General features: G+C 58.6%; 1 protein-coding gene across 1 annotated transcript; it reads left to right on the top strand.

The window, feature by feature from the left end:
- The first annotated feature begins 75 nt into the window (after positions 1-75).
- Positions 76-26,759, top strand: ACACB (acetyl-CoA carboxylase beta). The gene is made up of 53 exons (XM_075167555.1): positions 76-113; positions 638-1,071; positions 4,432-4,564; positions 5,050-5,188; positions 5,466-5,575; positions 5,754-5,835; positions 6,305-6,403; positions 6,721-6,830; positions 7,091-7,201; positions 7,367-7,576; positions 7,833-8,003; positions 8,308-8,469; positions 8,710-8,873; positions 9,341-9,491; positions 9,572-9,675; positions 10,320-10,401; positions 10,885-11,030; positions 11,108-11,258; positions 11,411-11,545; positions 12,065-12,211; positions 12,326-12,514; positions 12,876-12,976; positions 13,062-13,150; positions 13,232-13,356; positions 13,764-13,877; positions 13,966-14,079; positions 14,465-14,554; positions 14,661-14,779; positions 15,034-15,171; positions 15,636-15,735; positions 15,827-15,934; positions 16,124-16,180; positions 16,583-16,624; positions 16,702-16,917; positions 17,018-17,173; positions 17,755-17,958; positions 18,500-18,655; positions 19,035-19,157; positions 19,378-19,647; positions 19,985-20,082; positions 20,251-20,371; positions 20,573-20,683; positions 21,219-21,362; positions 21,446-21,566; positions 21,732-21,828; positions 22,021-22,117; positions 22,363-22,498; positions 22,811-22,988; positions 23,422-23,534; positions 24,210-24,364; positions 24,621-24,791; positions 25,052-25,188; positions 25,312-26,759. Exons 2-53 carry the CDS (start codon positions 647-649, stop codon positions 25,436-25,438), a joined length of 7,149 nt encoding a protein of 2,382 aa, XP_075023656.1. The 5' UTR covers positions 76-113; positions 638-646; the 3' UTR covers positions 25,439-26,759.
- Positions 26,760-27,895: the final 1,136 nt, after the last annotated feature.

Genomic DNA, 27,895 nt, shown 5'->3' with positions numbered 1-27,895 from the left:
GACGGCGTGACCGGCCGAGATAAGCGCAGCCAGGAGCCGCGGTGTGGACAGGCGCAGCCGGCGTTCCTCCCTGCCGGCGCAGAGAGGGGGACCCGCGGGGCTCGGCACCCATGGTGAGTGAGCCCTTTCCCCCCAGGAGGGGGCCGGGGCTGAGGGGAGCATGGCGGGGCTGAGGGGAGCATGGCGGGGCTGCGGCGGTTTCCCCCCCACAACCATCCCCAGCTTTTACTGCCTATAGAGATTTGGGGGTTTGGTTTAAGGGCCCCTCCTCTGCGAGGGGCCGGGGCTGGGGTTGGCGGGCCGGCCTCGTGGCCACCCTTTGGATGCTGCAAGGAGCTGGGGAGGCGGGGGGGCCATTTCAGCCCCCTGAGGGCTGTGTGGAGGCAGAGTGGAGCTGTGTCCCCCATCATGCCCCCTGCCAGCGCTGCTCCTGTTTTGGGGAGTAAAAATAGCTCTGGCTGAGCCTGCAGGCAGCCTGGCTGAGCTGGAGGGGGGTCTGGCTGGGTGTTGTGGGGGGCTGTGGTGTGGGGTACTATGGGGAAGGGGCCTCGGTGTTTTGGGGGGCTGTTCCCATGGCCCCAGCTGTTGGGGGGGCCCTGGGTCCTCCCTGACAGAGCGTCTCCACGTCTCTCCCCAGGGCAGGTGAATGCTGCCGCCCGCCCTGCTCCTGCTGGTACTGGTGCTGCTCGTCTGGGCCAAAATGTCCAACCCTCAGCCTGGGGAGGAGGAGAAGCCGGAGCAGACCCCAGTGGAGCAGCTGGCCTCTCCCGCCATAGCCAAGCCGCCCGTGTGGCCAAGCCCCCCGGTCCCCAACCCGCCGCCACGGGCCGGCAAGGCTGCGGCAGGGGAGCGGGAGCAGGAGCAGATCGCAGTGTACAACCCTGCTGCTCTCCGCCGGCCAGCCCTGGCCAAATTCGTGCTGGGCTCCTTCGAGGACAACTCCTCCGATGATGAGCTGGTGGCCACGGCCTTCAGGGTGGGCAGCCGGCGCAGCAGCCTGGCCGGGGCCGGGGGGACTGGTGCCGAGCCCCCTGCCACGACCGCCCCGCTGGAGCCTGCCACCGGCATGAGGTAAGACGTGTGGGCTCGGGAGCAGCGGCGGTACAAAGATGCCCTGTTTAGGGTGAGCAGATGTTTTTCATGGGTGCATTTCTCAGGGACCCTGCTGCTAAAATGGGGGTGCATGTGCGTGTGCTTCTCAGAGCCCCATATCAATGCCCCAGTCCTGCCCCCTTTGACTTGGTGCTGCATGAAAAACCCTGATAATAAGATTAACAGCCGAACCCTGGGAAGAGCAGACGTGTCCGAGCGCTCTGTGTGACAGCAGTGCCACATGCACGAGCACAGCGAGGACTGGGGCAGGGGTTGCTCTGTTACAGTGATTTTGGATGTCAAAGAACGGGTTGGAAGGTGCTTTTAGTATGCATGGCGTTCCTTCAAATGCAATCCCCAGTGCTGCAGCCAAATTGCCCAATTTGTCCTGTTTTCTCACAGCTTCCTCTCTCATTTTGCTGCTTCTCTCTGTCCCTACACCATCTCCCAGTGCTGGGAAAGGCCGTGCCGATGCACCGGCCGCAGCTGTGGTTGGCACAGGACAGGGGTGCATCGGGGAGCGGGGATTTTCTTGCATGGCAAGATGAGATTGGGGTCGGTTGCGGTGGTGAGCATGCGGACGAGCAGCAGCGGGCGCTGCTGGCGTTTGCCCTGCTCTCGCCATCCTTCCGGCTGCACATTTTGTGCATGAGCATTGCTGGGGGCATTTCGTGGGGTGTAAACCTGCAAGCTGAGCTGAGCCTTCTGACAGGCACCTGCATGTGGACGTGCACATGCACTTGCGCTTGTGTTGCCCTGTGCCCTCAGGGCTGGATCCCACAAGAGCCTGCTCCTGCTGCAAGGTTCGCTTTGCTTCTGCGATGGGGGGGATGCTAACGTGCTCCTGGTATTGCGCGTGGGGAAACACGGCATTCCGGGAGGAGTGGGGTATGCAGGGTGCTCCTGTGCCACTCCTGCCCTTCCTCTGCCCTTGCAACTATTGCAGATAAATTATTTAAGGCAGAAAAGTACCTCTTTTGTGGTTTTGTGATGAGTTAATGAAAAGTGGATGAGCTTTGCTCCATGGGTAACTTTGCAGCAACTTTTGCCCAGCCCTGGTGCTGGCGGGGCCGCAGGGCAGCTCGCTGCTGCCTGCTGGCTTGTGCAGAGCGGCTTCCTGTGTGAGCACAGCTGACGGCCATTATACATAACTGGAAACAAAGCGCTGCTGCCCAGCTCCTCCTGGCTGCTCCACTCCCAGTTAAAAATAAAAGACCTTTGGCTGCTGGGATGTGTTATGAAACTTGACAGCCCAACGGTGTCTTCTTGCCTAGCTGGGGTTTGGGGTGGTTTCACCCACAGTGCTGCCGGGGGGTATCGCTGCTGCTCATCTGCGCTTTAACGCGGGAGGAATTTCCTCGTGTCACCACCCAAGTCATGTTGTAGACATGTGGTGCAGTTTGCAGGATGGGACGGGTGCGCTGGCACAGGCTTTGCAGTGAGGTTCGGGGCTGTGGGAGGGAAGCGGGCAGCGCGGACGGCCCCAGCAGAGCAGCAGACCTGCCAAGCAGCACAGGGGATGCGCTGGAGCATGATAAACCTGGCACCACTTGACGCAGTGCTCCAGCTACTTGGAAAATACCCTGAGTGTGCAGAGAGATCGGGACATTTCCCAACCTCCCAGGGGGTTTTGGCACATTTCCCCTTAAAATAAATGTGCCAAGTGCTGCTCATGTGAAATCAGCTCATTCTGGGGGGGCTGGTCCTTCTTCCTTTGCTTATTTATAGCACATCCATGGAATAACGATCAACAGTTCAAAAATCTGGCTGAGTTATGAGGGGGGAATGCGAACCTCGTCATTAAAATAGAAAGTTGCTTAAAACTTTGGGAAGGCACATGCCTGGCTGCCGGGGAGGTCCCTGCCGGCCCGCAGTGGGCTGCTGCCGTTGCCAGACCCTCCTGCGCTGGCTGCCACCATGCCAGGAGGTGGGAGGCGCGAGGGCTGCCATATAATGCTGCTGGGGCCGGAGCCCTGCCGAGGGGCTGGGCCGTCCGTCCGCTCCCACCTGCCCATGTCGGGGATGCGCCATGGGCTGTGAAACAGGGAATAGACTCCGGAGCGCATGGAAATGCCTTCAGTGGAAAACCATGTTAGGGGTGAGTCTGGCTGGCAGCGTGGTGAGCCTGGGAAAGTGTTTTGGGGTCGTGGAGCAGGCAGCGTGGGCAGGATGGGTCTGATCTGGCAAGGAGCTGCGGCTGCTGTCTTCGCAGGCTGTGCGAGGGCAAATTCCCAAGGCAGCTGCTGGGAGCGGTGCATCACGCTCTTTGCAAGATTTTTCGCAGAGCGTGCCTACTCTTTGCTCCCTCCTTGGTAACCCTAGCACAGCTCAGGGTGGTCTTGTAGGCGCGCCTCCGGCTGCACCCTTCGGAGACCTGGTGCTCGTGCCATGGGGTTTGGAGGCAGCAATCCTGCTTGCCTTGCACGGACACCGGTGAATGCTCTGTGCCATCCTGTGTACCCGTTGTTTTTCCTGCCACCCATACCACCCAGCCGGGCTGCTCTGGGCGTCCTCTGGGCACATGGGGGATAGATACAGCTCTGCAGTGGGGTTTGGTGTGAACCGGGAGCCGTGGGGGGTTTGCAGCAGACCTCGGTCGCTGCAAAGGGGCATTTGTGCATGTAACATCCCTGGCAGTGGGAAGGAGGGTCTGCGCTGCGTTTTGGCCCCCTGGGAGTCTCCCCGTTCCTCGGCCCTCGGAGCAGAGCGTGGCATGTTTCCAGTTGCAACGGGGCTGGGAGCTGTTAGCGGTGCAGAAGCAGGCATGGCCGTGCTGCGGTGGTAGCAGTGCTCTGGACACAAGCATGCTTCCCAAAACCCTGAGCAGCTTTCTGCTCCCTGAAATGCAAACCCTAGGGGCTTTTGTCCAGCGCAGTGGGGTCTCAGTCCAGCCCCTGTGGCTGCAAATCTGCTTGTCGTAGTGTTTGAATCAATGTGGACCCACAGCTGCTGGGGAGGGTGTTTTAAATATGAAACATGCTCTGTTCGCCCCAAATTGCTTGCCCCATATAACTCAGCTGAAAACAGTTTTCCTCTGCGGTGTTGCAGTGGGTGTTAAATGTCCCTGGAGAGATACCGGTGCACGACAGGGAGCTGGTAGCAAGGAAAGTGAATCCTGATGTTCCCTGCATTTGTCAGCAGGGTGAAGGGTTTTATTGCTTTCTTCGGAAGAAACTGTGGAGCGGGCAAAGTCTGGTCTCTGCTGCTGCAGGCTGCTGGGCTCTCTGCAGATCTGACTCCCCAGGGAAGCCCCAGCCGGCAGCAGCGTGCTCGTCGCGCCTGGCGAGGGTTTGCTCGCGTGGCTGCGAGCTCACTGACGGCTGTTGTGTTCCACTGCAGGCCTAGCATGTCCGGACTGCACCTGGCAAAGAAGGGCCGCGAGCACAGGAAGATGGATCTGCAACGGGACTTCACCGTCGCCTCACCAGCAGAGTTCGTCACCCGCTTTGGGGGCAACCGTGTGATTGAGAAGGTCTTTCCCCTGCTTTGGCCTGGGTGGTGGGTCATTGCTCTTCATGGTGGCATCCTCAAGCGTTGCCCAAGTCTCCCATGCCTGCCAGGCTCGGACTGATGGCAGTCTGGGGCAGCCCAGAGCTGTTCGTTCCCCAGCTTCACCCAACCTCGTGGGCTGGGAGCGTGAAAGGCTCCCAACGCTACCCTTGCATGGAGGCTGCTTGCAGCGGCTTTGCATGGCAGGCACAAACACAGGCCAAAGTCCTGTTCTTCGCTAGCCCCAGTGCCAGGCATCAAAGCTGCTGTTAAGGAGCCTTCTGCTCCACCGGCACGTACAACCGGCTGTTGCAAAGCGCCCGCGTTAGCACGGCTGCCCTGCTTTGCTCACTGTCTGCGCCCAGCCCTCGCCTCTGCGCTGCCGTCCCTCGGGGCCGCGTCCCCAGCCCTGCACCCCAGCAACAAGGAGAGGTTTCAGCCCAACGCCCTGTGTCCCCGTCCCCCCAGGTCCTCATTGCCAACAATGGCATTGCCGCCGTGAAGTGCATGCGCTCCATCCGCCGGTGGGCCTACGAGATGTTCCGAAACGAGCGTGCCATTCGGTTCGTGGTCATGGTGACCCCTGAAGACCTCAAGGCTAATGCAGGTAATTCCTAAAAGCATCCCAGCGAGGGGTGTTCCCCGGCCTGCGGCTGAGCCGGGGCAGCCCTTTCCTTCTCCCTGCGCTGTTGCCTGGGACATGGGAGGCTCTGCACAGCCCGGGGTCACATACTTTCCTCCTGTGCAGCCAGATCCAGAAGTAAATAATTTTTCCCCCTCCAGCCTCCCTGGGATGGAGGATTTGGGGAGGGGGTGCAACGGGCAGCATGCGATGGGGGGCAGCTCAGGGACAGCTCCCACTGCTGCCATGTGCTCTCTTTCAGAGTACATCAAAATGGCAGATCACTACGTGCCCGTCCCCGGGGGGGCCAACAACAACAACTACGCCAACGTGGAGCTGATCGTGGACATTTCCAAACGGATCCCAGTCCAGGTAGCAGGCGTTTGCAGGCCTCCCGCCTCTTTGCCAAGGGAAGCTGCTAGGGCAGAAGGGGCACTCAGAAACGGGGTGACGTCCCTCCGTGCCGAGGAGCCGGACGCGATGCTGTGGGCCATGGGAAGACACCAGCGCAGGGAGGTAACGGCTCACGCTGCTCTTTCTCTTGTGCCAGGCAGTGTGGGCTGGCTGGGGACATGCCTCGGAAAACCCCAAGCTGCCAGAGCTGCTGCAGAAAAATGGGATAGCTTTCCTAGGTAAGGTCTCGCTGCCTTCCCAGCACTGGAGGGAGCAGTGGGCATAGGGCTAGTGTGTGCATGCACGGTCGCTCCCCAGGGACACCGTGCTGGGCAATGCCCGTTTCGTGCATCTGGCATGTCCGCCCTGCGGTGTGGCAGTCCCCAGGCTGGTTACCTGGAGCTGTCCCAGGTTTCCTGGTTTTCCCTGTAATGCCCATGCTGATGCAGCATTCGTGGAGGAACACTGGGTGGGAGCAGACCTCGTGGGCTGCCCAGCTAGGGGACAGCCCCGGCTTCCCTTGAAGAAGGATCAAGCTCCCTCCTGAACCGGGCAGTGGGTTTGGGGGGGGTTTCCCACGCCCCCACTCTTTGCAGAAGGGCTGATGGTGCCGGCTCAGTGGGGAGCCGCTTTCTGCAGCATCCGTGCGATGGGGACAGGCTGGCTGGCCAGGCTGGCTCAGCTCACCCCTTCCCTCCCTGTTCAAAGGTCCCCCCAGCGATGCCATGTGGGCACTGGGGGACAAAGTCGCCTCCACCATCGTGGCTCAGACGGTCCAGATCCCCACGCTGCCATGGAGTGGGAGCGGTAAGCGCCTCCTCCCCAGCCCCGCACACCCTCCCTGCACCCCCGTTTCTCTCCTCCCTGCCTCTCCTTCTCCCCCAAAGCAAGCGCCAGGGTTGGGGTCCCCAGCCCGGCTGGCTGCAGAGTGGCTGCAGATATCTGGCACCCCACTGCAGCCGAACAGCTGCTGGTTCGGGCAGAGGGGTTTTTGGAGATGGTGTGCACGGAAACAGGGGAAATGGTGTGTGCCAACATGGGGTCCCCAGCTCCCTGGGCACAGCCAGCGTGCCACTCCAGCCATGCCACCCCAGTGGTGACTGTAGCCCTACCTGTGCCTGCAGGTCTGGTGGCCCAGTGGTCCGAGGAGGACCAGAAGCATCAGCAGATGATCAGCATCCCCCTCGAGACGTACGCACAGGGCTGTGTGAAGGACATCGAGGAAGGCCTGGAGGTAAAGCCGAGCCCACGGGCAACCACTTGTCTCCTGTCCACCATTATTTCTCCTTGGAGCCTGCATGCCCTAGACCTTTTGGCCTCCCAGCACACGTGACAGCAATGCAAGGATGTTTCAGCAGCAGTTTATCCCTCTGCATGGATGTGGCTTGGGGCAATCCTGCTTGGGGATTCATGGGGCTGGGGCAGGGTGGACTGTTGGGGTGATGGGTTGGGGTCCAGAGCACTTCAGTCGCCCCAGTCCTTGTCCCCCCTCAGGTGGCCAAGAGGATCGGCTACCCTCTGATGATTAAGGCAGCAGAAGGCGGTGGGGGCAAAGGCATCCGAAAAGTGGAGGCAGCGGAGGAATTTGGTGCCTGCTTCCGTCAGGTAAAAGGTGCCCGGAGCCCCCATCTCATCCTGGGGCATGCAGCAGGGTCCTGCTCCCACTCTGGGTGTCTCATGCTTCTTGCCTGGGCTCGCCGCAGGACCTGCCTCCGTCCCAGGATGAATTTGGGGGGTGATGCCAGAGCACGACCCTCTTCCTCACTGCAGGTGCAGGCAGAGGCGCCTGGGTCCCCCGTCTTCCTGATGAAGCTGGCGCAGCACGCGCGGCACCTGGAGGTGCAGGTGCTGGCTGATGAGTACGGCAACGCCATCTCCCTTTTCGGCCGCGACTGCTCCATCCAGCGCAGGCACCAGAAGATCATCGAGGAGGCGCCCACAACCATTGCGGCACCTTCCATCATCGAGGTGATGGAGCAGGTAGGTGGCCCTGGTCCTAGGGCAGCATGAGGTTTTAGTGAGAAAGTAGTCTGATCCTTGCTGGGTTTATTGTGGTTTTTGGCATCTGAGGCTCCTAAGGAAGGGAGGGACACCCCGAGCCGAGAAGGGAGCCCCAGCCCTGCTTGTCTCCTTGGGTCCGTGCAAGAACGCTGCTGCCATTTTGCTTGGGACACCCTGACTGCTGCGGCGAACAGAGGGTCATTACTCCCTGTGGTGGTTTCACCCTCTCCTGCAGTGCGCGGTCCGCCTGGCCCAGATAGTGGGCTACGTGAGCACGGGCACCGTCGAATACCTCTACAGCGAGGATGGGAGCTTCCACTTCCTCGAGCTGAACCCGCGCCTGCAGGTTGAGCACCCTTGCACAGAGATGATCGCGGACGTGAACCTCCCTGCTGCCCAGCTGCAGGTATCTGAGTGCACACGGGCGACTTCGTGAGGTGTGTTAGATGAAGCAGTGTTGTAATTTAGAGAGAAGTGCTGGGCTAGAGCCTGGCAGAGGGAAGCTGTCCCATATACCAACATGTCGGGTGCAGGTGGAAGAAATGTAGCATCCCTCCTTCGCCTCTGGCTCCCCACTGGGAGCAGCTGCCTGCAGCATGGTGACTCTTCCCCTCCCTCTTCATTCAGACCATCTCGCGATGTCTCCCAGTTGTAATTTTGATGCTAAAGTCTTGTTCTGGCAGCTAAAGTCCTCCTTGTTTCTCATGCAGATTGCAATGGGCATCCCCTTGCATAGGATAAAAGACATCCGGGTGCTGTACGGGGAGAGCCCCTGGGGTGATACACCCATCTGCTTCCACAGCCCCACCAACACCCCCGTGCCCCGGGGCCACGTCATCGCCGCTCGAATCACCAGCGAGAACCCCGAGGAGGTGAGCCGGGGGAACGTGCTCTCATGCACTGGCCCCATGCGTGGGGACGGGGGGACCCTGCCGCTCACGGGGTTGCACTGGGCACGGTCCTTCCCAGCCGGACGATGTTCGTGGGCATTGAACCCATGGGATTGGTGAGATCTGCAGACTGATAAATGGCACAGGGATTCCCCTTCCCTGTTTACTCTGCGTGAGTGTAAAGCCTGGTTTCTCCATGTCTTCTGCACTGTCTTTGCTCAGGGTTTCAAGCCCAGCTCGGGGACGGTGCAGGAGCTGAACTTCCGCAGCAGCAAGAACGTCTGGGGGTACTTCAGCGTGGCAGCGGCCGGGGGGCTGCACGAATTTGCCGATTCCCAGTTTGGGCACTGCTTCTCATGGGGAGAGAACCGGGAGGAGGCCATCTCGTGAGTGTGGTGGGCCGGGGTGGAGAGCGGGTGTCCTCGGGAAGACTCACAATTGGTGCATGAGCCAGGAAAAGTGGCTTTTAGCTGAGAGGACCAGAATGGTGCCGCTCTGAGCGGCTTGTTTGTGCTGCAGAGACTGCCTGGCCAAATTTTTGGACTGCCCTGGTGCTACACCCCAGTTCATCAACCCGATCCTTAAAGACACGTTGTAGTGATCTACTAAGGACGTGCTTGGTGCCAGTGAGCAGCAATGTTCATTCAGTAATTGAGCAACATGTAACGAGTCTGTCTTGGGTATTTAAGTGTTTTATTAAGTCAATGGGAACTGTGGGGCTGTTTCATCCAAGCATGAAGGCACCCAGAGCTCGGGAGCTCATCACCCCAGTCCCTGTGATTCCCTGGTTTCCTCTGCTGAAAGCCAAGCGCTGCCTTGTTGGTCGTTAATGGAGGGTTTTGCTCCCTAAAAGGAACATGGTGGTTGCCCTGAAAGAGCTGTCTATCCGTGGGGATTTCAGGACCACAGTGGAGTATCTGATTAAGCTGTTGGAGACAGAGAGCTTCCAGAACAACGAGATAGACACTGGCTGGCTGGACCATCTGATTGCCGAGAAAGTGCAGGTGGGGGAGACTGGCTGCCCCGGGGTTGCAGCTCCCCTTCTGGTGTAAGATGCAAACCCTGTTATTTTTGGCCCCCACAGGCAGAGAAGCCAGACACGATGCTGGGTGTTGTCTGTGGTGCCCTGAACGTCGCGGATGCTGCCTTCAGGACGTGCATGACGGACTTCCTGCACTCGCTGGAGAGGTATGGAGCCGGGGGTGCCCGACAGGGGCTTGGCCGTGCCATGGGCACAGGGAGGACATGTCCTAAAGGGTGGCTCCCGGCAGCCCAGGGTGGCTCCTGCAAGCATGGAGACCTGAGTGTTGCTCTCCCCGGGCCATCTTCCTTCCCACTTTTGCTGCAAAAGCTTTGCAAATCTGGAGGCAGTAGCACTGCAACAGCCAGGAAACGGGTATCTGCTGTGACTCACAGCTCTGGCTTCTCGGCTATTGCTTTATCTGGAGAGGGGAAAAAGTTTCACATGGTTGGGAAAACAGCTTTCAAGGGAAAGTGGCTTGGCTGAATGCAGCTTGCTTTTGTTTTTGCACTTGAATGTCAAGGTTATTCCTCCAGCCTTGGAGGACACCTGGGGCTCTCCCCCACGTCCTTATCTGAGCGTGTTTTGCCGGTGTCTGGCCTGCCTTCGGATGCATTTTTACAAGGTGTTCACGTGGGTCATTTAAAGCAGATGCTTATCCCCTCCGGTCACCTTCGCGCCCTCCCGCAGTCAGCTCGGAGCCCGCACAGCCTGACGCCAGCAGCACCGCTGACATCTCGCACACTTGGCTCCCCGCCGGTGTGCCAGGCAAGCAATACTTGTGGTGCCCGACCCGTCCGTTGTGTTTTAGGGGGCAGGTGCTTCCAGCAGCCTCCTTGCTGAACATCGTCGACATGGAGCTCATCTATGAGGGCGTGAAGTACGTTCTGCAGGTGAGGGCTGGGTTGTGCTCCTCTCAAACTGGCCGTGGCACTTCTTACAGGGACAGGGATGTGTGTGCTTGTCCTGAAGGAGAAAGATGCAATAAATACGAGGTTGTCCTTTAAAAATGTGCAACATAAAAATGAGGTTAACAGACATTTTCATACATCCTGTTGCCCTGAGTTTAATAAAGGACCTCCTTTTCTTGCTTTTAAACCCAATTAGTTGAACTTCATGCAAAAACTCCCTACTCACAGTGAAAGCAGCAGATGAGCCATGAGTTAAACCAGCTCCAAGCTGCCAGCCTGAGGTTGCTGCCTCCTGCCCTCCCTGGCACAGCCCTGTCCCATGGCAGCATGCTGCTCCTGCACCAGCACTTCCACCAAGCGCAGGGAGATGCTCCTCACCCCCACCATTACCACCAGCCCCCAGAAAGGCCGTTGCACGCGTTTCGGGGGGTTGCACTGAGGGCTCTCCCTGGCTGCTGCCTGCAGGTTGCCCGCCAGTCCCTGACGACGTATGTCATCATCATGAACCGCACTCACATAGAGATAGACGTGCACCGGCTGAACGACGGCGGGCTGCTGCTCTCCTATGACGGCAACAGCTACACCACCTACATGAAGGAGGAGATCGACAGGTACCTCCCCACTGGGCCCCCACCGGCCTTCCCCGCTGACCGGCAGCCGGTTGGCGAGACCTTTCTCTCTCCTTAAGATACCGGATCACCATCGGCAACAAAACCTGTGACTTCGAGAAGGAGAAGGACCCGACAGTGCTACGCTCGCCGTCCGCGGGGAAGCTGCTGCAGTACACGGTGGACGATGGTGGCCACGTAGCAGAGGGGAACGTTTTTGCAGAAATCGAGGTGAGTTTTGCAGAAGAGCCTAGAGAAGATCTGTTCCTGCAATGCTGGTGGACGGCAAAGACAAAATCCACCAACACTGCTGTGATGCTCGAGGTGCTCTGAGGTGCCCAGGTGCTGCTCATTCGGTGACCGTTTCACCTGTCCTTGCCCAGGTGATGAAGATCATCATGACGCTGGCAGTGGAGGAGGCCGGGCGGGTGCACTATGTCAAGCGGCCGGGCGCGCTGCTGGAGGCGGGCTGCGTCATAGCCCGGCTCGAGCTGGATGATCCCACCAAAGTGAAGCCTGTGAGTCTGCCAGGGGCCGGCCATTCTGCTGTCCCCTCCTATCGGCCCCCACGCGGCACCCTGCAGCGCACAGGGGATGCTCACTGGGGAACAAAACAGAGGAGCTGCCCTGACCAGGGCATCAGCAGGGATGTGTCCCCATGCTGGCACAGGGTGGCACTTGCATGGCCATGCCACATCCCCCAGCTGGCTGCGCTGGGGTTCGAGTGGCTGCTCCGCGTGCCATGGTGTTGCTCTGCGTAAGCATCCCATGCACGATTACTTAGTGTGCAGAAGCTCACGTGTAAGTTTTTAGTGTATCTATAGCACTCTGTCCACATCTCCAGTTTTTCTGCATTGTTTTCATGATGGGGCACCGGCAGAGACATGAAGCTGGATGTTAGGTGCTTCCTCTGTATCTAACCAAAAGAGACGCTGGAGGGGTTGTGCTGGTTTCTCTGGGGCAGCTGCAGCTCTTGGGGGGCTCCGTCCCGTGTGAGCAAGAACCCGGGCCAGCCCACCTCTCTCTGCTCTCTCCAGGCGCAGCCATTCACGGGGGGGCTCCCAGCCCAGCAGACCCTCCCCATAACCGGCGAGAAGCAGCACCAGGTTCTCCGCAACGTGCTGGACAATCTCACCAACATCATGAACGGGTACTGCCTGCCTGAGCCCTACTTCAGCGCCAAGGTGGGTGCTGGGGGCAAAGACGGTCCAGGTGTCCTGCCCCGTTGCCTTGTGTTTGCCATGATGGCAGGACAGGCACCGGTGGGTGCAGGCAGCACCAGCTTCTGCTCCCCGCAGGTGAAGGAGTGGGTGGCGCAGCTGATGAAGACCCTGCGGGACCCCTCCCTGCCCCTCCTGGAGCTGCAGGAGATCATGACGAGCATTTCGGGAAGAATCCCCCTGTCCGTGGAGAAGTCGATCCGGAAGGTGATGGCGCAGTACGCCAGCAACATCACCTCCGTGCTCTGCCGCTTCCCCAGCCAGCAGGTGAGCGGCGCGGGGGCTGCGCTCCCCAGCTTGGCCTTCGCTTCCTTTTTAGCCAAAGCTAGTTAGGAGTTTCTGCCTGAATTTGTCCTACCAAGAGATATTATTAAAAATTAAATGAGTGAGGGAAATATTTGTGTTTGTATGCGTGTGTTTGTATGCGTGTGTTTGTATGCGTGTGTTTGTATGCGTGTGTTTGTATATTTATTTGTCACTTTGCATTTTTCTCTCGGGGGGGGGGGGAAACAAAACAACCGAAAGGCTCTGTGTGCAGCAGCACAGTCCCCAGACAAGCCGGGGAGCTGGCAGCCCTGCGGCCGTGCTGGCCCCAAGCTGCACCGGACCCTGTGCCCTCTCCCTGCAGATCGCCAACGTGCTGGACACCCACGCGGCCACACTGCAGAGGAAGGCTGAGCGGGAGGTCTTCTTCATGAATACGCAGAGCGTGGTGCAGCTGGTGCAGAGGTGAGCCCCGCATTGTCTGTGACCCTCCCTGGTCCCCCCCATCACCACCACCTCCCCGCAGCACGCTGGGCTCTCTGCTCCCCAGGTACCGCAGTGGCATTCGGGGCTACATGAAGGCAGTGGTGCTGGACCTGCTAAGACGCTACCTGCAAGTGGAGACGCAGTTCCAGCACGGTGAGGGCTCGGGGGGTCTCTGGAGGGATCTGCGGGGCTCTCTGGGGGGGTCTGCAGGGCTCACCATGCTCTGCCCTGCAGCTCACTACGACAAGTGCGTCATCAGCCTGCGGGAGCAGTGCAAACCCGACATGACCCCCGTGCTGGAGAGCATTTTCTCACACGCGCAGGTGGCAAAGAAGAACCTGCTGGTGACCATGTTAATTGTGAGTACAGCCCATGCTCCGAGACACCAGAAGTAAAGGCTGGCGGCAGGGAAAAGCCTGTAAGCTGAGGCAAGCTCTGCGTCGCTGCGGGATGGGACGCAGCTGTGGGTGGCTGTCACAGCTCTGTGCTCTCTCCTTGAAAGAGAGCGGACACCTGAGAAACCGCTTTTCTGCTCCTCTGTTTAATGCATCCCCAGGGTTTGGGTTTTGCATTCAAGTGTCCATTCCTGCCTCGTTAGGGGGACTTTATCTCCCCTCTGTAGCATTGCATTGCTGCACTTGGTTCAGAGAGCCCATTTTAGTGCCTCGGGTCTTGGCCCCATTGCCCATGCGAGGCTGGGGGTGCTGGATGAAGCCATCCCACAGCGAGGGGCCGGAGCCGAGCCATGGTGGTGCGTGCATTGCAGGACCAGCTGTGTGGCCGCGACCCCACGCTGACGGACGAGCTGACGGCCATCCTCCACGAGCTGACACAGCTCAGCAAGACTGAGCACTCCAAAGTGGCGCTGAGAGCCCGGCAGGTCAGCGAGCACCACGCCATCCCTGTCCCCGTCCCTGACCCGTCCCTGTCCCCGTCCCTCGCACTCCCAGCCACCTCTCCCCTTGCAGGTGCTCATCGCCTCTCACCTGCCCTCCTACGAGCTGCGGCACAACCAGGTGGAGTCCATCTTCCTCTCCGCTATCGACATGTACGGACACGAGTACTGCCCTGAAAACCTGAAGGTTGGGAATCGTGTGATTTTCCACAGAGGGAATTTGGCTTCGGGTGGCTTTGGTGAGGAGGTCTGGCTGCAAGTGGCTTAGCCTTAAAAATAGCCAAAAAAGCAATCAAAGCCTTGCTTGCAGCATCGGTGCCTGTGCAGAGCAGAGGAGGGACTACACCCTATTGCTGCCAGTCCCCATCCCCTGCCCTCACCCCATTTGGCAGGGGGACTGACATGGGTCTGACAGTGTCCCCGTGGTGGGCTGGGTGTCCCATGGCACCCCGGTGGCCAGTCCTGCACAGCCCCACATTGAGGGACCCCTCTGGAATGTGCCTCCCCCATCCTGTGATGGGGCAAGAGGCTCCCACTTCATCCTTGTCCTACATTTTGCTTTCTTCCCCCAGAAACTGATCCTCTCGGAAACCACCATCTTCGATGTGCTTCCCATCTTCTTCTACCACACCAACCAGGTGGTGCGCATGGCGGCGCTGGAGGTGAGGGCTGGGGGGGCCGCGGGGAGCACGCAAGCTCTGGGGGGTGGCATGGACGTGTGTGGTGGGAGCGGGGGCACGGCGTTACCTCCTGCCATCCTTCTCCCAGGTGTACGTGCGGCGTGGGTATATTGCCTACGAGCTGAACAGCCTGCACCACCGGCAGCTCTCGGATGGCACCTGCCTGGTGGAGTTCCAGTTCATGCTGCCCTCCTCCCACCCAAACAGGTACAGGGGCCCCTGCACGCCATCCTGCTCCCCTGGACATGGTCCTTTTTGCAAAGCTGTTGGGTTTGTATCGTCTCCTCCATGCAAAACACGGGGACCCTCAGAAGGAACTGCCCGCCATGCTCTCCCTTTGCCAGTGGAGCAGGATGAGCCCTCTCCGGGTCAGGGTCCCGTGTGGGACCTGCGTGGTCCCTGTTGGACACAGGGGCAGTGCCTCCACCCATGGCTGATGGCTGCCTTCCTCCCCCGCGCAGGATGTCCGTCCCCATCAGCATCTCCAACCCTGACCTGGCCCGGCACAGCACCGAGCTCTTCATGGACAGTGGCTTTTCTCCCCTGAGCCAGCGGATGGGAGCTATGGTGGCCTTCGACAGATTTGAGGACTTCACGAGGTGGGGGTGCGGGAACATGCCTGGCTGGTCACGCACATGCCTCTTCGGTGCTGCTGCAGTCGTTAGAGAGCAAAAGGGGGTGGAAGAGCCAAAGCTGGCGGCAGCCGGGCAGCGCTCAGGGCAGCTCCTGTTCCTCCCGCAGCCGCAGGTTGGGGCTGGGTATTTTCAGTACGACAGTTACCGGGTGGGAACATGACATGTCTTTTGGGGACACGTGGAGCCTGCGAAAAGCTTGCCCGGCACGGGTTAAGCATCTCTGCATATTAACAGAGCAGCGCTTAGAGCTGTGTTTCATGAGCTGTGGCTTTGCCGTGGGCTGGTGGAGCCCAGCTGAGCGGTGCGTGCCCCCGGGCCGCTGCGCTGGTACCCGAGTCCCTGCTGCAGCGGATCCCTGGCGCTGTCCCCTCGGGCAGGGGGTGGGCACAACATGCTGGCTTGTCACCCCATCCCTGCCGTTTGGGCAGGAACTTCGATGAAGTGATCTCATGCTTTGCCGACCCACCTTCGGAGAGCACGCTCTTCAGTGAGGCGAGAGCCACCATCTATGAGGAGGAGGATGCCAAGGTGGGCACGATGCCATTGCTGTCCCCCCCAGGTGGTGCCAGGATGGCAGTGCTGCTGCTGGTCAGGGTTGACTGGGGGCTTTTGTTACCAGAATGTCCACGAGGAGCCGATCCACATCCTCAACATTGCGCTCCGCTGGGCTGACCACGTGGAAGACGAGAAGCTGGTGCCCATCTTCAGAGCCTTTGCCCAGTCCAAGGTCTGTTGCTGGGGCTGGACCCCCTTTTTGCAGACCCTGCAAGCCAGGGCACTGTACCCCAAGGTGCTGCCTCATCTCCACGTGCTCCCCAAAATGCCGCACCCTGTGGCAGCCTCTTGGGTTTTGTTTGCTCCCTCAGTGGAGATATTTGAGCTCTTGTGACTGGTGGAGTCTTCTGTTTCTGTGTAGAAAAATGTCCTCGTTGACTGTGGTCTCCGGAGAATCACGTTTCTCATTGCCCAGCAGGTGAGTGCGCACGGAGCCGCCGACAGGTAGAGTGACTTTAGACGCATCGTGCTTCTGCCTCCCTAAAACACCTAGAAACATCTATAAGTACCTTATAGACATAGCATTGAGTGATGGATGTACCTGCATCAGGAGCTGGGAATTAATTAATGAGGGATTCAATGAGTGATTTATCTCCTGTATTATCCTTTATGCTGCTAATGTCTCCAGTAACGTGGTTCCTGCGTGGCTGCTCCATAGCTTTAAGCTGCCTTTAAAAGCCAATGATTACTCCCAGCTCTTTTCCCTTTGAGGGAGGAGGAAGCCTCCAAGGTTTTTTCTTTTTAATGAATAATGAAAATTGGAAAAATTCTCTGTTTGCCAGGATTATTCATGTTGTCCTTTCTCTCCCCTTTGCTTTAGAGAGAATTCCCGAAGTTTTTCACGTTCAGAGCCAGGGACGAGGTAAGAGCCACGGTTAGAGCAGAGCCTGTCCGGCGCTGGCTGACCGGCCGCTCGCTCACCCCTCCGTGCCGCGCCAGTTTGCAGAGGACCGCATCTACCGGCACCTGGAGCCAGCGCTGGCCTTCCAGCTGGAGCTGAGCCGCATGCGCAACTTCGACCTGATGGCCATTCCCTGCGCCAATCACAAGATGCACCTCTACCTGGGGGCTGCCAAGGTGCAGGCGGGCGCCGAGGCCACCGACTACCGCTTCTTCATCCGCGCCATCGTGCGCCACTCGGACCTGATCACCAAGGCAAGGCGGCACCGGGTGCCCCGGGTGCGCGGGCAGAGGTGGGTGCGTTTCAGGTGCAGGGGTTGCTCTGGCCGCCCCTGATCTGCCCCATGCACCGCAGGAGGCTTCCTTCGAGTATCTGCAGAACGAGGGCGAGCGGCTGCTCCTGGAGGCGATGGATGAGCTGGAGGTGGCCTTCAACAACACCACCGTCCGCACCGACTGCAACCACATCTTCCTCAACTTTGTCCCGACAGTTGTCATGGACCCTTCCAAGGTACGTTTCTTGGTGTCCTGCTTCCCGCTGTCAGCGCAGTGCTGAGCTGGGGATGGAGGCTGTGTCATCCCCCGTGCTCGGTGCCACTTGCATGGATGGGCAGCCGCCCCCGACGCTGGCTGTCAGACCCGGTCCCGTCCAGTGCACACCCGACCCTGGATGGGGATTGGATTCGGCAGCCCCAGAGGTTCCTGCAGCTTAATTTCTGTGTCAGACCTTCACCATGGGCTGTTTGCTGGGGAGGTGCTGAGATTTCACACTTTGCAATGATCAGGGCTTTTTGTACAGACATGGACAAGCAGGCAGTTCACTGGCTGACACGAGGGTGGGTGGCAGACTCTTCCCCCAGGCAGCGTGCAGTCTGAAGGAGTGGGGCTGTGTCCGTTCAGGAGGATGTGGGACGCTGTCTTTCCACAGTGGAGAGGCTGGATGGAGGGATGGAGAGAGGGAAGGGGCTTTCCCAAAGCAAATCTGAAATATCTGTTTGGGGTGGAGATGCAATGGGGCTGCTCTAGCCTTGGCATCGGGGACAGTGGTGTCCTCGGGGCCAGGGACCCATCCGTGTGCTGTCCCACGCCCAGATCGAGGAGTCGGTGCGGTCCATGGTGATGCGCTATGGCAGCCGCCTCTGGAAGCTGCGGGTCCTGCAGGCTGAGGTGAAGATCAACATCCGCCTGACGCCCACTACCACCGCCATCCCCATCCGCCTCTTCCTGACCAACGAGTCCGGCTACTACCTGGACATCAGCCTCTACAAGGAAGTGAGGGACCCCGGCTCCGGCAGCGTGAGTAACTGCAGGTGGTGGCTGCAAACAGGAACCCAACCACGACTGCTTGAACAGCTATCACCTACGGCGAAGCTTTGGGGTGGTTTCTACAAAAATCCTCGTGCACCTGCAGTACTAGTCTGTCCCAGAGCCCCCGGCACTGTGGAGCATCATTCCCAGGGCTGGCCCGGTTTCAGTCCCCTCTGTGCTGCATCCAGTTGGGCACCTCGGGGTGATGCTTTGCTCCAAAATGGTGCTGAGCCCCAGGGGTGTTGCTAGTGCATAGTCACGCAGTTTTTGGTCTGGGAGGTGAAGGTCAGTATTAGGGTGTTACTGGTACTTGCAGCACAGCAGTGTTGCACTCAGTCCCCTCAATAGCAAAGAGTGGGGTGGAAAATCACATTGTTTGGTCGACTAGAGTCACAGGCAGACGCATCTCGGCCAGGCAAAGCTCAGCAGCGCTCCAGCCCTGTGGGGCTCTTGCTCCTTAGTGTTGCAGAGAGGACTCGCCCGCATGCCGAGGGAAAGCAGCCAACGCTCTGCCCTTCTCTCTCTCCAGATCATGTTTCAGTCATATGGGGACAAGCAAGGGCCACAGCACGGGATGCTCATCAACACCCCCTACGTCACCAAGGACCTGCTTCAGGCCAAGCGGTTCCAGGCGCAGTCCTTGGGCACCACCTATGTGTATGATTTCCCCGAGATGATCAGGCAGGTGAGTCCAGCTGAGCAAAAAGAGGTTCCAAATTATTGCATTTACTTTTCTTCCCCACCCTCCCCAGATATTCCCATCTGGGGAAAAGACTCCACTCCCCTCAGCTGACAAATGAGAAAAAGAAAAGAGCCCGAGCCCCAACATTTTTGGTTATATGAAGCATTTCTAAACCGATTCCTAGCTCTTGCAAATTGCTGTAGTCACACTCATGGAGGACATGAACCAGAAAGCCCCGTACAAGGAGGTCTGCAGCAGGGTGGGGGCTCTAACGCAAGGTTTTACCCCAAGTCCCAGCCTGCTGCAGGAGTGTGCAGGCAGTAGCCTCGGAGCTGCCGCAGCCCTGTGCTTTCAGCTTGTCCTGTGCGCGGTGTCTCTGCAGGCTCTCTTCAAGCTGTGGGGCTCCTCAGAGCTGTACCCCAAGGACGTCCTGACATACACCGAGCTGGTGCTGGACTCGCAGGGGCACCTCATGCAGATGAACAGGGTCCCCGGAGGGAACGAGGTAGCAAGGGGTGATTTGGGAATGGGGCGAGAGAGAGGGGCGGGGGGAAGCTGTGCTGCGGCAGGTGGGAATGGCTGGTGGCTTCCCCAGTCTAGCTGTGTTTAAAGCCCGGGAGATGCTCCCCAAGCAAGCGTTCTGTCTGTTGGTTAATGCAATCTGCAGCTCAGACCCCATTTCTCTGGAGTAGCCTGCCCTGTGACCTTGTGCTATTTTGGGGCAGGTGGGGATGGTTGCTTTCAAAATGAAGCTGAAGACCCCCGAGTATCCGAAAGGCCGGGACATCGTGCTCATCTGCAATGACATCACGCACAAGATCGGCTCCTTTGGGCCGGAGGAGGACCTGGTCTTCTTGCGGGCCTCGGAGCTGGCGCGGGCCGAAGGCATCCCCCGCATCTACATCGCCGCCAACAGCGGCGCCCGCATCGGCTTTGCCGACGAGATAAAGCACATGTTCCAGGTGGCCTGGGTGGACCCTGCGGACCCCTACAAGGTGTGTGGGCACCTCCCCTCCCGCTGTCACAGAAAATAACAGAGGACTTATTGGGGGAAGGAAGGACCAGAGCTAAACTGGGACATAAAAGTGTGGGATCAATGCTGCGGGGTGAGCACACACGTGCACCCACTGCTATGGGGATGGTTCCCTCTGCTTTCCCCAGCGGGGTGGAAATAAAGGTGCCAGTGCTGGCACGGCTGCTCTGTCCAGCCCTGGTCCCTGAGCCGCTGTTGATGCATGGGCGGGTTTGGGTTGGGTTTGGAGAGGGGCCGTGTCCCACGTGAGTGTGTGCATGGGGGACTCCACAACTCATCCTCCTCCTCTTTATTTCCAGGGGTTCAAATACCTGTACCTGACTCCCCAGGACTACACGAGGATCAGTGCCATGAACTCGGTGCACTGTGAGCACGTGGAGGAAGGGGGCGAGTCCAGGTGAGCCCCAATACCCCATGGGGCACACAGAGCCACCCTGAGCCTTGCCCTGCCTCCCTGCCGGGATGCAGCTCCCACATCCTCGTTCAGGACCCTGCCAGACACACCATGCAGGTGAGCGCTTCCCCCTGTCCTGCCCACGCCACCATGGCTCTGCTTTCCTCGCAGGTACGTCCTCCTGGACATCATCGGGAAGGACAACGGATTTGGGGTGGAAAACCTGAGAGCCGCCGGTACCATCGCCGGGGAGTCCTCTCGCGCTTACGATGAAATAGTGACCATCAGCATGGTACAGCCGTGGGTCCTTCCCCTGCTCCACTCCTCCCCTCTCTCCTACTTGCTTTTAAGGTCACCTTGGGGGGAATAACAAGCAACAAGTGACCTGGTGTAACTCCTGCAGAGCCAGGGAGCATCGTTCTCCTGGTGCTCATGGACTCTGCTGCAGCCCTTTCTCTCCAGTAACCCCATGTGTCCTCGTGTGTGTGCCCAGGTGACCTGTCGTGCCATCGGGATCGGCGCGTACCTGGTGAGGCTTGGCCAGCGTGTCATCCAGGTGGAGAACTCCCACATCATCCTCACCGGCGTCACGGCTCTCAATAAGGTACCGTGCTCCAGCCGCGTGTCCTCCCCGGCACTGTCCCTCACGCCGGTGGGACATGCGTGGGCTCCTTCCCTGTCCTGTGGGAAGAGGTGGCAGTTCCCTGCGCGTCACCTCATGGGACCTGTCTGGAGGAGACGCAGGGGAACTGCAACTGGGCTCGTCTCACTGAGAATTGAGAGAATGCCACCCTGCAGCTCTTTGCTTTAGGGGCCAGTTCATGGTGCATCACTCCTGGAGCAGGGCCAGACGGCAGAGCTGCCACGGCGACTGTTTGGCTCCAGTCCCAGGGGCAGAACTGCACTGGTTTGAGCTGATTTGAAACCTGCTTAGCTAAACCGATGCACTTGTGGGTCCCTTTAGGTGTCTAAAGCAGAGCCCTTTTGCATTAACATCACTGGTAGGCAGAGGTGGAAATTCAGCCTAAAACCAGAGGGAATGTGCTTGTACAGAGGTTTGACTTAACAAACAGAGCAAGGAGGAATGGCTCCTGTGTTAGCAGAGACCGATCTGCATTTCTGTTAATAATTCTGCCTAGGTGTTGGGACGTGAAGTTTACACATCCAATAACCAGCTGGGAGGCGTGCAGATCATGCACAATAACGGCGTTTCCCATGTCACCGTCCCGGATGACTTTGAGGGGGTCTACACCATCCTGCAGTGGCTCTCGTACATACCCAAGGTAGGAGGGTGCTGCAGGATGGTGGTGTGGGGTGTCACCCCATACCTGGCTGGTGACCTGCCCTTCGGGGCTCTCCCTTGCAGGATAACCGGAGCCCGGTGCCCGTCACTGCCATAAGCGACCCCATCGAAAGAGAAATAGATTTTGTCCCTTCCAAAGTCCCCTATGACCCCAGGTGGATGCTGGCAGGGAGACCCCACCCAAGTAAGTGAGGGCAACCCGAGACCTCTGCAGCAATGCTCCTAAACATGTCTTGTAACTGCAAACCTCCTGTCCTGGTGCAGAAAGTGTTTTTTGCTGCAGGTTGGTGCACAGGGAGCCCTTCAGTGCTCACCGTTGCACCGCTCCCCTTTTTCCTGTGCTCTGCAGCTCTCAAGGGGACCTGGCAGAGTGGCTTCTTTGACCAGGGCAGCTTCCTGGAGATCATGAGGCTGTGGGCTCAGACAGTTGTGGTTGGCAGAGCAAGGTACTGCCGGGAGCAAGGGATGGAGCCCCAGGGCAGAGCGCGATGCGGGGAAGCTGCATGCACGGTCAAGCACACTCAAGCCCTGACCGTGGCGCTGCTTTGGGATGGTGATGGGGGGAACCTCTCTGGTGAGGCTGGGGTGCAGCATGGAGGGGAACTGGCCTCTGCTGAGACCACTCTGCCTCACTGCAGGCTGGGAGGTCTCCCAGTGGGTGTCATCGCTGTCGAGACCCGCACTGTGGAGGTGACGATACCTGCGGACCCTGCCAACCCAGAGTCGGAGGCAAAGGTGTGTGGGGAGACCTTAGTGTGGCCAAGTGGCAGCTAGAAGGAGGCTGGAGGGGAGAGCAGGGAAAAAGCTTAGCGTAATCCTTTGGTATGTCTTGATTTTCCTTAAAGACTGGTGAAATTAAGGGTGCTTGGTCGGTTTGTTTTCTTCCAGCTCTTGCACACCACATGCCACCAAACTGCCAGCGTGGTGTGCCAGGAAGCACCAGCACCGCTCTCAGCACTGCTGCTTGCCATCTTTTGCAGATAATCCAGCAGGCCGGGCAGGTCTGGTTTCCAGATTCTGCTTTTAAAACAGCCCAGGCTATTCGGGACTTCAACCGGGAGCATCTCCCGCTGATGATCTTTGCTAACTGGCGAGGCTTCTCCAGTGGCATGAAAGGTACCCACGCTTGGTACCCGTGCCGTGACATACTGCTGGCACTCATGCCACCCCACGGGGTCCTGGGATGACCCAGCCTACCAGGGTCCTGCCTGCACCACCCCGGGATGTGGGGTTGGGCTGGGGATGTGATGGGGCATCGCCAGGACCCAGGTCCCAGGGCTTGGTGGCTTCCTGCTGGGCTGGTTTTGGGGTGCTTGTTTGGTGTCTCCAATAGAGAAGGTGGCACTGGGCATCTAGGAGGAGGCAAGGGGCAATAGCCTGGCCCACAGCAGTCGGGGTACCCAGCCAATGAGTCCCTTTGGCTTTCAGACATGTACGACCAAATGCTGAAGTTCGGCGCCTTCATTGTCGATAGCCTCCGGGATTTTAAGCAGCCTGTCCTGGTCTACATCCCGCCACACGCAGAGCTGCGGGGAGGCTCCTGGGTGGTCATCGACTCCACCATCAATCCCCTGTATGTGGAGCTCTACGCGGACAAGGAGAGCAGGTCAGCGTCGAAAATACATGTGCATCCTCCGCAGCCCACGTGCAGAGAAATGAAAGCCGGTGCACGGGGTCTGCAGAGACCTCTGGTCACTTGAGATGTGTATTTTTTACCTTTGAGTTAATCAAGGTCATCAGCTCTTACAGAGCAGCGTGGCAGGTATCTCCTTGCGGATATCCTCCTGCGTCCAGCAAAGGCTGCGGGTGGGTAGAACGTGGTTTTGGGGGTCAGGAGGCCTTTTCTCTAACCTGAATTAATGCACTTTGGAGCAAGCTGTAAGGAGTGGGAGGATAGACAAGAAGCTCAGACTGGAAACAAAAGCCTTTTGGGTTTTCTCTCTCCCTAATTCTCAGAAGAGAGAGTTGCCTGGACCTCTTGTCCCAGGATTTATTCTCCTGTGCAGACCAGTCCCTGCTTTACCGAACTTTCCTTCCAGGGGAGGCATTCTGGAGCCTGGAGGAACAGTGGAGATCAAGTTCAGAAAGAAAGATTTGGTGAAGACCATGAGAAGGATCGATACGGTCTATGCCAAGCTCGTTGAGCAGCTAGGTAAGGGAAGGGCGTTTCGGCTTGTGGGCATTGGCAGCAGTAAGTTAGAACATGAGGCTCAAACACCATGGTGGCAACCATCAGGAAATCCTTTAGTGTTCCTCTGTGAAAATTCTTTATGGCTTTTCTGGTGGTGGAGCCTGCCAAGGGGATGTGGTGGTACTTTAAAACACCTGTATCTCCTGGGGGCTCTGTAAATGGTGCTGGACTTTTCTCCCATGCCTTGAGATGAAGAATGGCAATGGCCGTGCTGAACCAGTACCTAATGAGATGACATATAGTCATTACAGAGCTGCGCGGAGGCTGCCTTTAATGCACTGGGTCTCCTTTTGCTGTGATCAGCTCCTGCCGGCAGCGGGTGGTTGGGCTGCGTTGGGAGGTCCTTGCCCCCATGCCCCTCCACCCTGCTAAAACACGGTCCCGCGAAGTCCTTGCAAATGCCACCTCCCACCTCTCTTGTGGCAGGCACTGAACATGGTGCAGCCCCTTCGTGGCCCCTGCCTTCTGTGGCTGGGCTCTGGGCAGGGGTGTAAACGTGCCAAAGCAAAAGTACATGACGCTGGGTGCCCCGTTCCCTGGTGGGGGCGGCTGATGTAGGAGCCCAGCCCCCGTGGTGGCCTGTGGACCCCGTCACAGGGGCGGCGGGTGGGCTGCTCATCACGACGTTTCCCGCAGGGACCCCCGAGCTGTCCGAGGCGCAGCGCAAGGAGCTGGAGAAGCAGCTCAAGGCCCGGGAGGAGCTCCTCCTGCCCATGTACTACCAGGTGGCCGTGCACTTCGCCGACCTGCACGACACCCCAGGCCGAATGCAGGAGAAAGGCGTCATCACGGTGAGCCAGGGCATCGGTGGAAGGGGCTCGGCACAGGGAGTTTTGCAGTGGTGGCACAAAGGTGGGAGGCAAAGTCCCCTCCGGGGGTCTGGGCTGCAGCTCAATGTGCCGTACCTGCCCCGGGTGCTGCTCTCTGCTCCCGCCCAGCAGAGCTGCCTTCAAACCCGCCGGCACGAGCTGTGAGCGAGCAGTCGCTGCACAGCAGCTCCTCTTCTTTCTGCAAAGACGAACCTGGGCTCTGCCCCCATTTCTGCAGGACATCCTGGAGTGGAAGAACGCCCGCTCCTTCCTCTACTGGCGGCTGCGGCGGCTGCTGCTGGAGGAGGTGGTGAAGGCGGAGGTCCTGAAGGCGAACAGCGAGCTGAGCCACATCCACATCCAGTCCATGCTGCGGCGCTGGTTCATGGAGACGGAAGGAGCCGCGAAGGTACCCCCAGCCCCGGCTTCCCGAGGCACCCCTGCGGCCAGGGGCGTCCCGAGGGCTGTCACCTTGCCCTCCTGTTGCTCGGCTGTTTTATTAGATGGGAGTGGGGGAGTGTGCCATGCTGTGCCATATGTGCAGGACTGAGAAGAAAAATCCCATTGCCTGGTTGTCCTGAGAGGAAAAAGCACACGGATGCAGCAGAAAGGGGGGGCTCGGGCTGTGCAGGCAGCAGGACCCCCTGCCCACGGTGCTGCTCTCCCCAGGGCTACCTCTGGGACAACAACCAGGTGGTGGTGGAGTGGCTGGAGAAGCACATGCAAGAGGACGATGGCACCCAGTCGGCCATCCGGGAGAACATCAAGTACTTGAAGCGGGACTACGTGCTCAAGCACATCCGGAGGTGAGTGGCCACGGGAACCGGGATGCGAAGGGCAATGCTGGTCCCCTGGGCTGGGGACAGCAGGTGGTGGAGCCGAGGTGGTTCAGCTCCTGCGGCAGCTGCCCTCTCCTGTCTGCCTTGCAGCTTGCTCCAAGCCAACCCCGAGGTGGCCATGGACTGCGTCATCCAGATGGCTCAGCACATCACCGGTGCGCAGAAGGCCCAGGTCGCCCGTCTCCTGTCGACGGTGGATAATGACGGCCCATCTTGAGCCGGTGGCTGGCGGCCAGCGGCGTGCAGGGCAATCGCCGCAGGGCGGGAGGGGCGCCGGGGCACGCTGCTGCTCAGAGGCCAGACCTCACCTCCCCTCCTGGTTCGTCAGCCCTCAAACTGAAGCCTGGGACTCTTACTCGTGTGCCTAAATAAAAGATGCCAGTGTTTGTATTTTAAGCCATGAAGATGATCTCTCCGTCTGTGCAAAGTTCCCTCTGGCGCTGGGGGTGCTCCTCAGAGGGGCAGCTTGGCAGAAGTTAAACTTGGCCCAAGCCAAGTCTGGAGTCTGGACCTGGTGCAGAAGTTGGTTTTAAAAGGAATCTAAAATCTTTTACTGTGTTTTAGTTGCAAGCCCTGGCCTTAGTCTTTAAAACAAGCACCAGTGTCAGCCACGTCTCATGAGACCGGACGGAGCTGGAAGTACAAACCGACTGGTCCAGGCACCACAGGGGAGCGGGACGAAGGAGGAGGTCTCCATATGACCATGTTGAAGCTGACCAGGCACCGGCCCAAGGAAATGTAAACCCTGCTTAAGAAGCAGTCTCAAACTGATGTTTTATAATAAACTTGGGAACTATGAGGAGCAATTTGTCTCATCCTTGTTGGGCAGCGATCAGTAGATGTGACTATGAGTAGCTGATGACCGAGAAAAGACATCAGCGAGCCATGCTGGGAGCTGTTGCAGGGGGAACATCAACGGATCCACCACAGTTTGACTGACCCGACTGTTCCTCTTGCCCATCTCATGTCCTTTCTGGCTCCTGCCACAGCTCCTTCGGTGTTTTCAGCCTGCGGCTCCTGCGGAGGACGGCGAGAAGGGAGGACACAGCTCTGGGTGCTCCTGCCCAGCGACCCGGTTCCTCCGCTGAAGCACAGGAGCCAGGGTGAGCTCTCTGTCTGCTCAGACCTGAACCTTGCTTCTCGGGTGGCCTTTAATCAGTTTGGTTCATGGAGGGGAAATTTGAATATGTGCTTTTCAGTGCCTCTGGCTGTGCGGGTGCGTCTTCACCAGCACAGGTTTAGCTTTGGCTCACAAGGGGGGAGGCAGGACGGCGATGGAAGGCGAGACACCTGATTCACGTGCAGCACCGGTATTGCCGTGGTGTGGAGGTGTTGGACACCTCCGTGGTCATGCCTGGGCTGGGGGCTCCCACAGGGTCTGCGGGGAGGTCTCCCTGTCCTGGGGTTGGGGGTGGAAGGGGCCTTGTGAGATGCTGGCTGGTTTGGAAGGTGTCACTGCACTTTGTCAGGGAAGGGGGGTGCTGATGGTCGCCCTACGGGAGCCAAACCGCCGCCAATAAAGTGAGCACAATTCTCGAGGAAGTTTTCCTGAGTTTTCCTGAGCTCTGTTTCTTTTGTCATTGTGTAAACGCGGCGGATCTGAGCAGGGGCCGGTGCCTCTGCCGCTGCGCAGCCCCCTCCCTGCAGCACAGAAACTGCTTTAGCACAGAGCAGCTCGTAGCAGCCCTCCTGCGAACGCCTGTCCCTAAACCAGAGATCTTCCGCACATTTAGGCACAGAGATTTTCAGGAATAACTTGACAGAACAGAAAAAGAGTTCATACAGTAAATACCTGCAAACTTTTATTCTCCTGGAGGATTTCAGCCAGGGACAAAGCCTCGGCTTGGTCATAGTATTACGTCTGTAAAGGCAACGAAGCCTGGGCAAAGCTGCTCTTTTAGAGGAAAGCCCTCGCTTCCGTTTGCAGGTGGGCGCTACAAAGGCTTTGTGCACGGATGAGACGCTTTTCTGTAGTGGTGGCATGTGAACACGCAAGTCTTAGATTCAAGAGAAGGGCCTGCTCCTCAGCGCGCTCGGACACCGCGGCTGGAGTCGAACGCGTCTGAGCTTTGTCCATGTGTCAACATCCGTAAGTTTTATGAAACTATTTCCCCGCTGGGTTGGATTTCCAGCAGCAGATGCCTCGGAATTAGTGTTTAATGCCGAGCTGCAGCATGCCGTGTGGCAGGGGCACGCCTGACACCAGAGTAGTCGTAATGCAGCACATCTAGAATGACCCAGGCTTAGTGCTAAGAAATGTTTATTTAAAAAAAATGAAGACATCGCAGATGGCGCCAGTCACAGCAAATGATCATTAATCACATTTGTTCTTGAACAATAAGTTATGACATGGAGCATCGTGCCCTTTCGGAAGGGGCTGCCGTGGACACACGCGCTGGGGAAGGTACAGGCACAGGCATTTTCTAGCCCCTGATCTTCACAACGGTGATTTTCAGCCGGGTGGCTCCAGCGTCCTGCACCCTCTGGGTTTTTAGTACACGGAGTTAAGCTGGAGGGGCTTCCTGCCTCCAGCCAGCCCCAGCCACACTCGGCCTGGGAGAGAGCAGCCTGTGAGCCATGGATACAACACCGGGAACCGACAGACTGGGAAATTCTATGAATGCACAGGAATGGACAAAACACGAGATATAAATATTACTTCATGGTCACAGAG

This window comes from Calonectris borealis, chromosome 18 (genome assembly GCF_964195595.1).
Source record: "Calonectris borealis chromosome 18, bCalBor7.hap1.2, whole genome shotgun sequence".
NCBI lineage: Eukaryota > Metazoa > Chordata > Aves > Procellariiformes > Procellariidae > Calonectris > Calonectris borealis.
Note: the sequence above shows the minus strand (reverse complement) of the source record. Positions and strands in the feature narration are given on the sequence as shown.

Excerpts from the sequence above, each read along its gene's own strand:
- ACACB (XM_075167555.1), top strand. The coding sequence starts at position 647 with ATGCTGCCGCCCGCCCTGCTCCTGCTGGTACTGGTGCTGCTCGTCTGG. Across the intron at positions 5,836-6,304 it reads AAATGGGATAGCTTTCCTAG|GTCCCCCCAGCGATGCCATG; the intron begins GTAAGGTCTCGC and ends CCCTGTTCAAAG. Across the intron at positions 9,492-9,571 it reads TGATTGCCGAGAAAGTGCAG|GCAGAGAAGCCAGACACGAT; the intron begins GTGGGGGAGACT and ends TGGCCCCCACAG.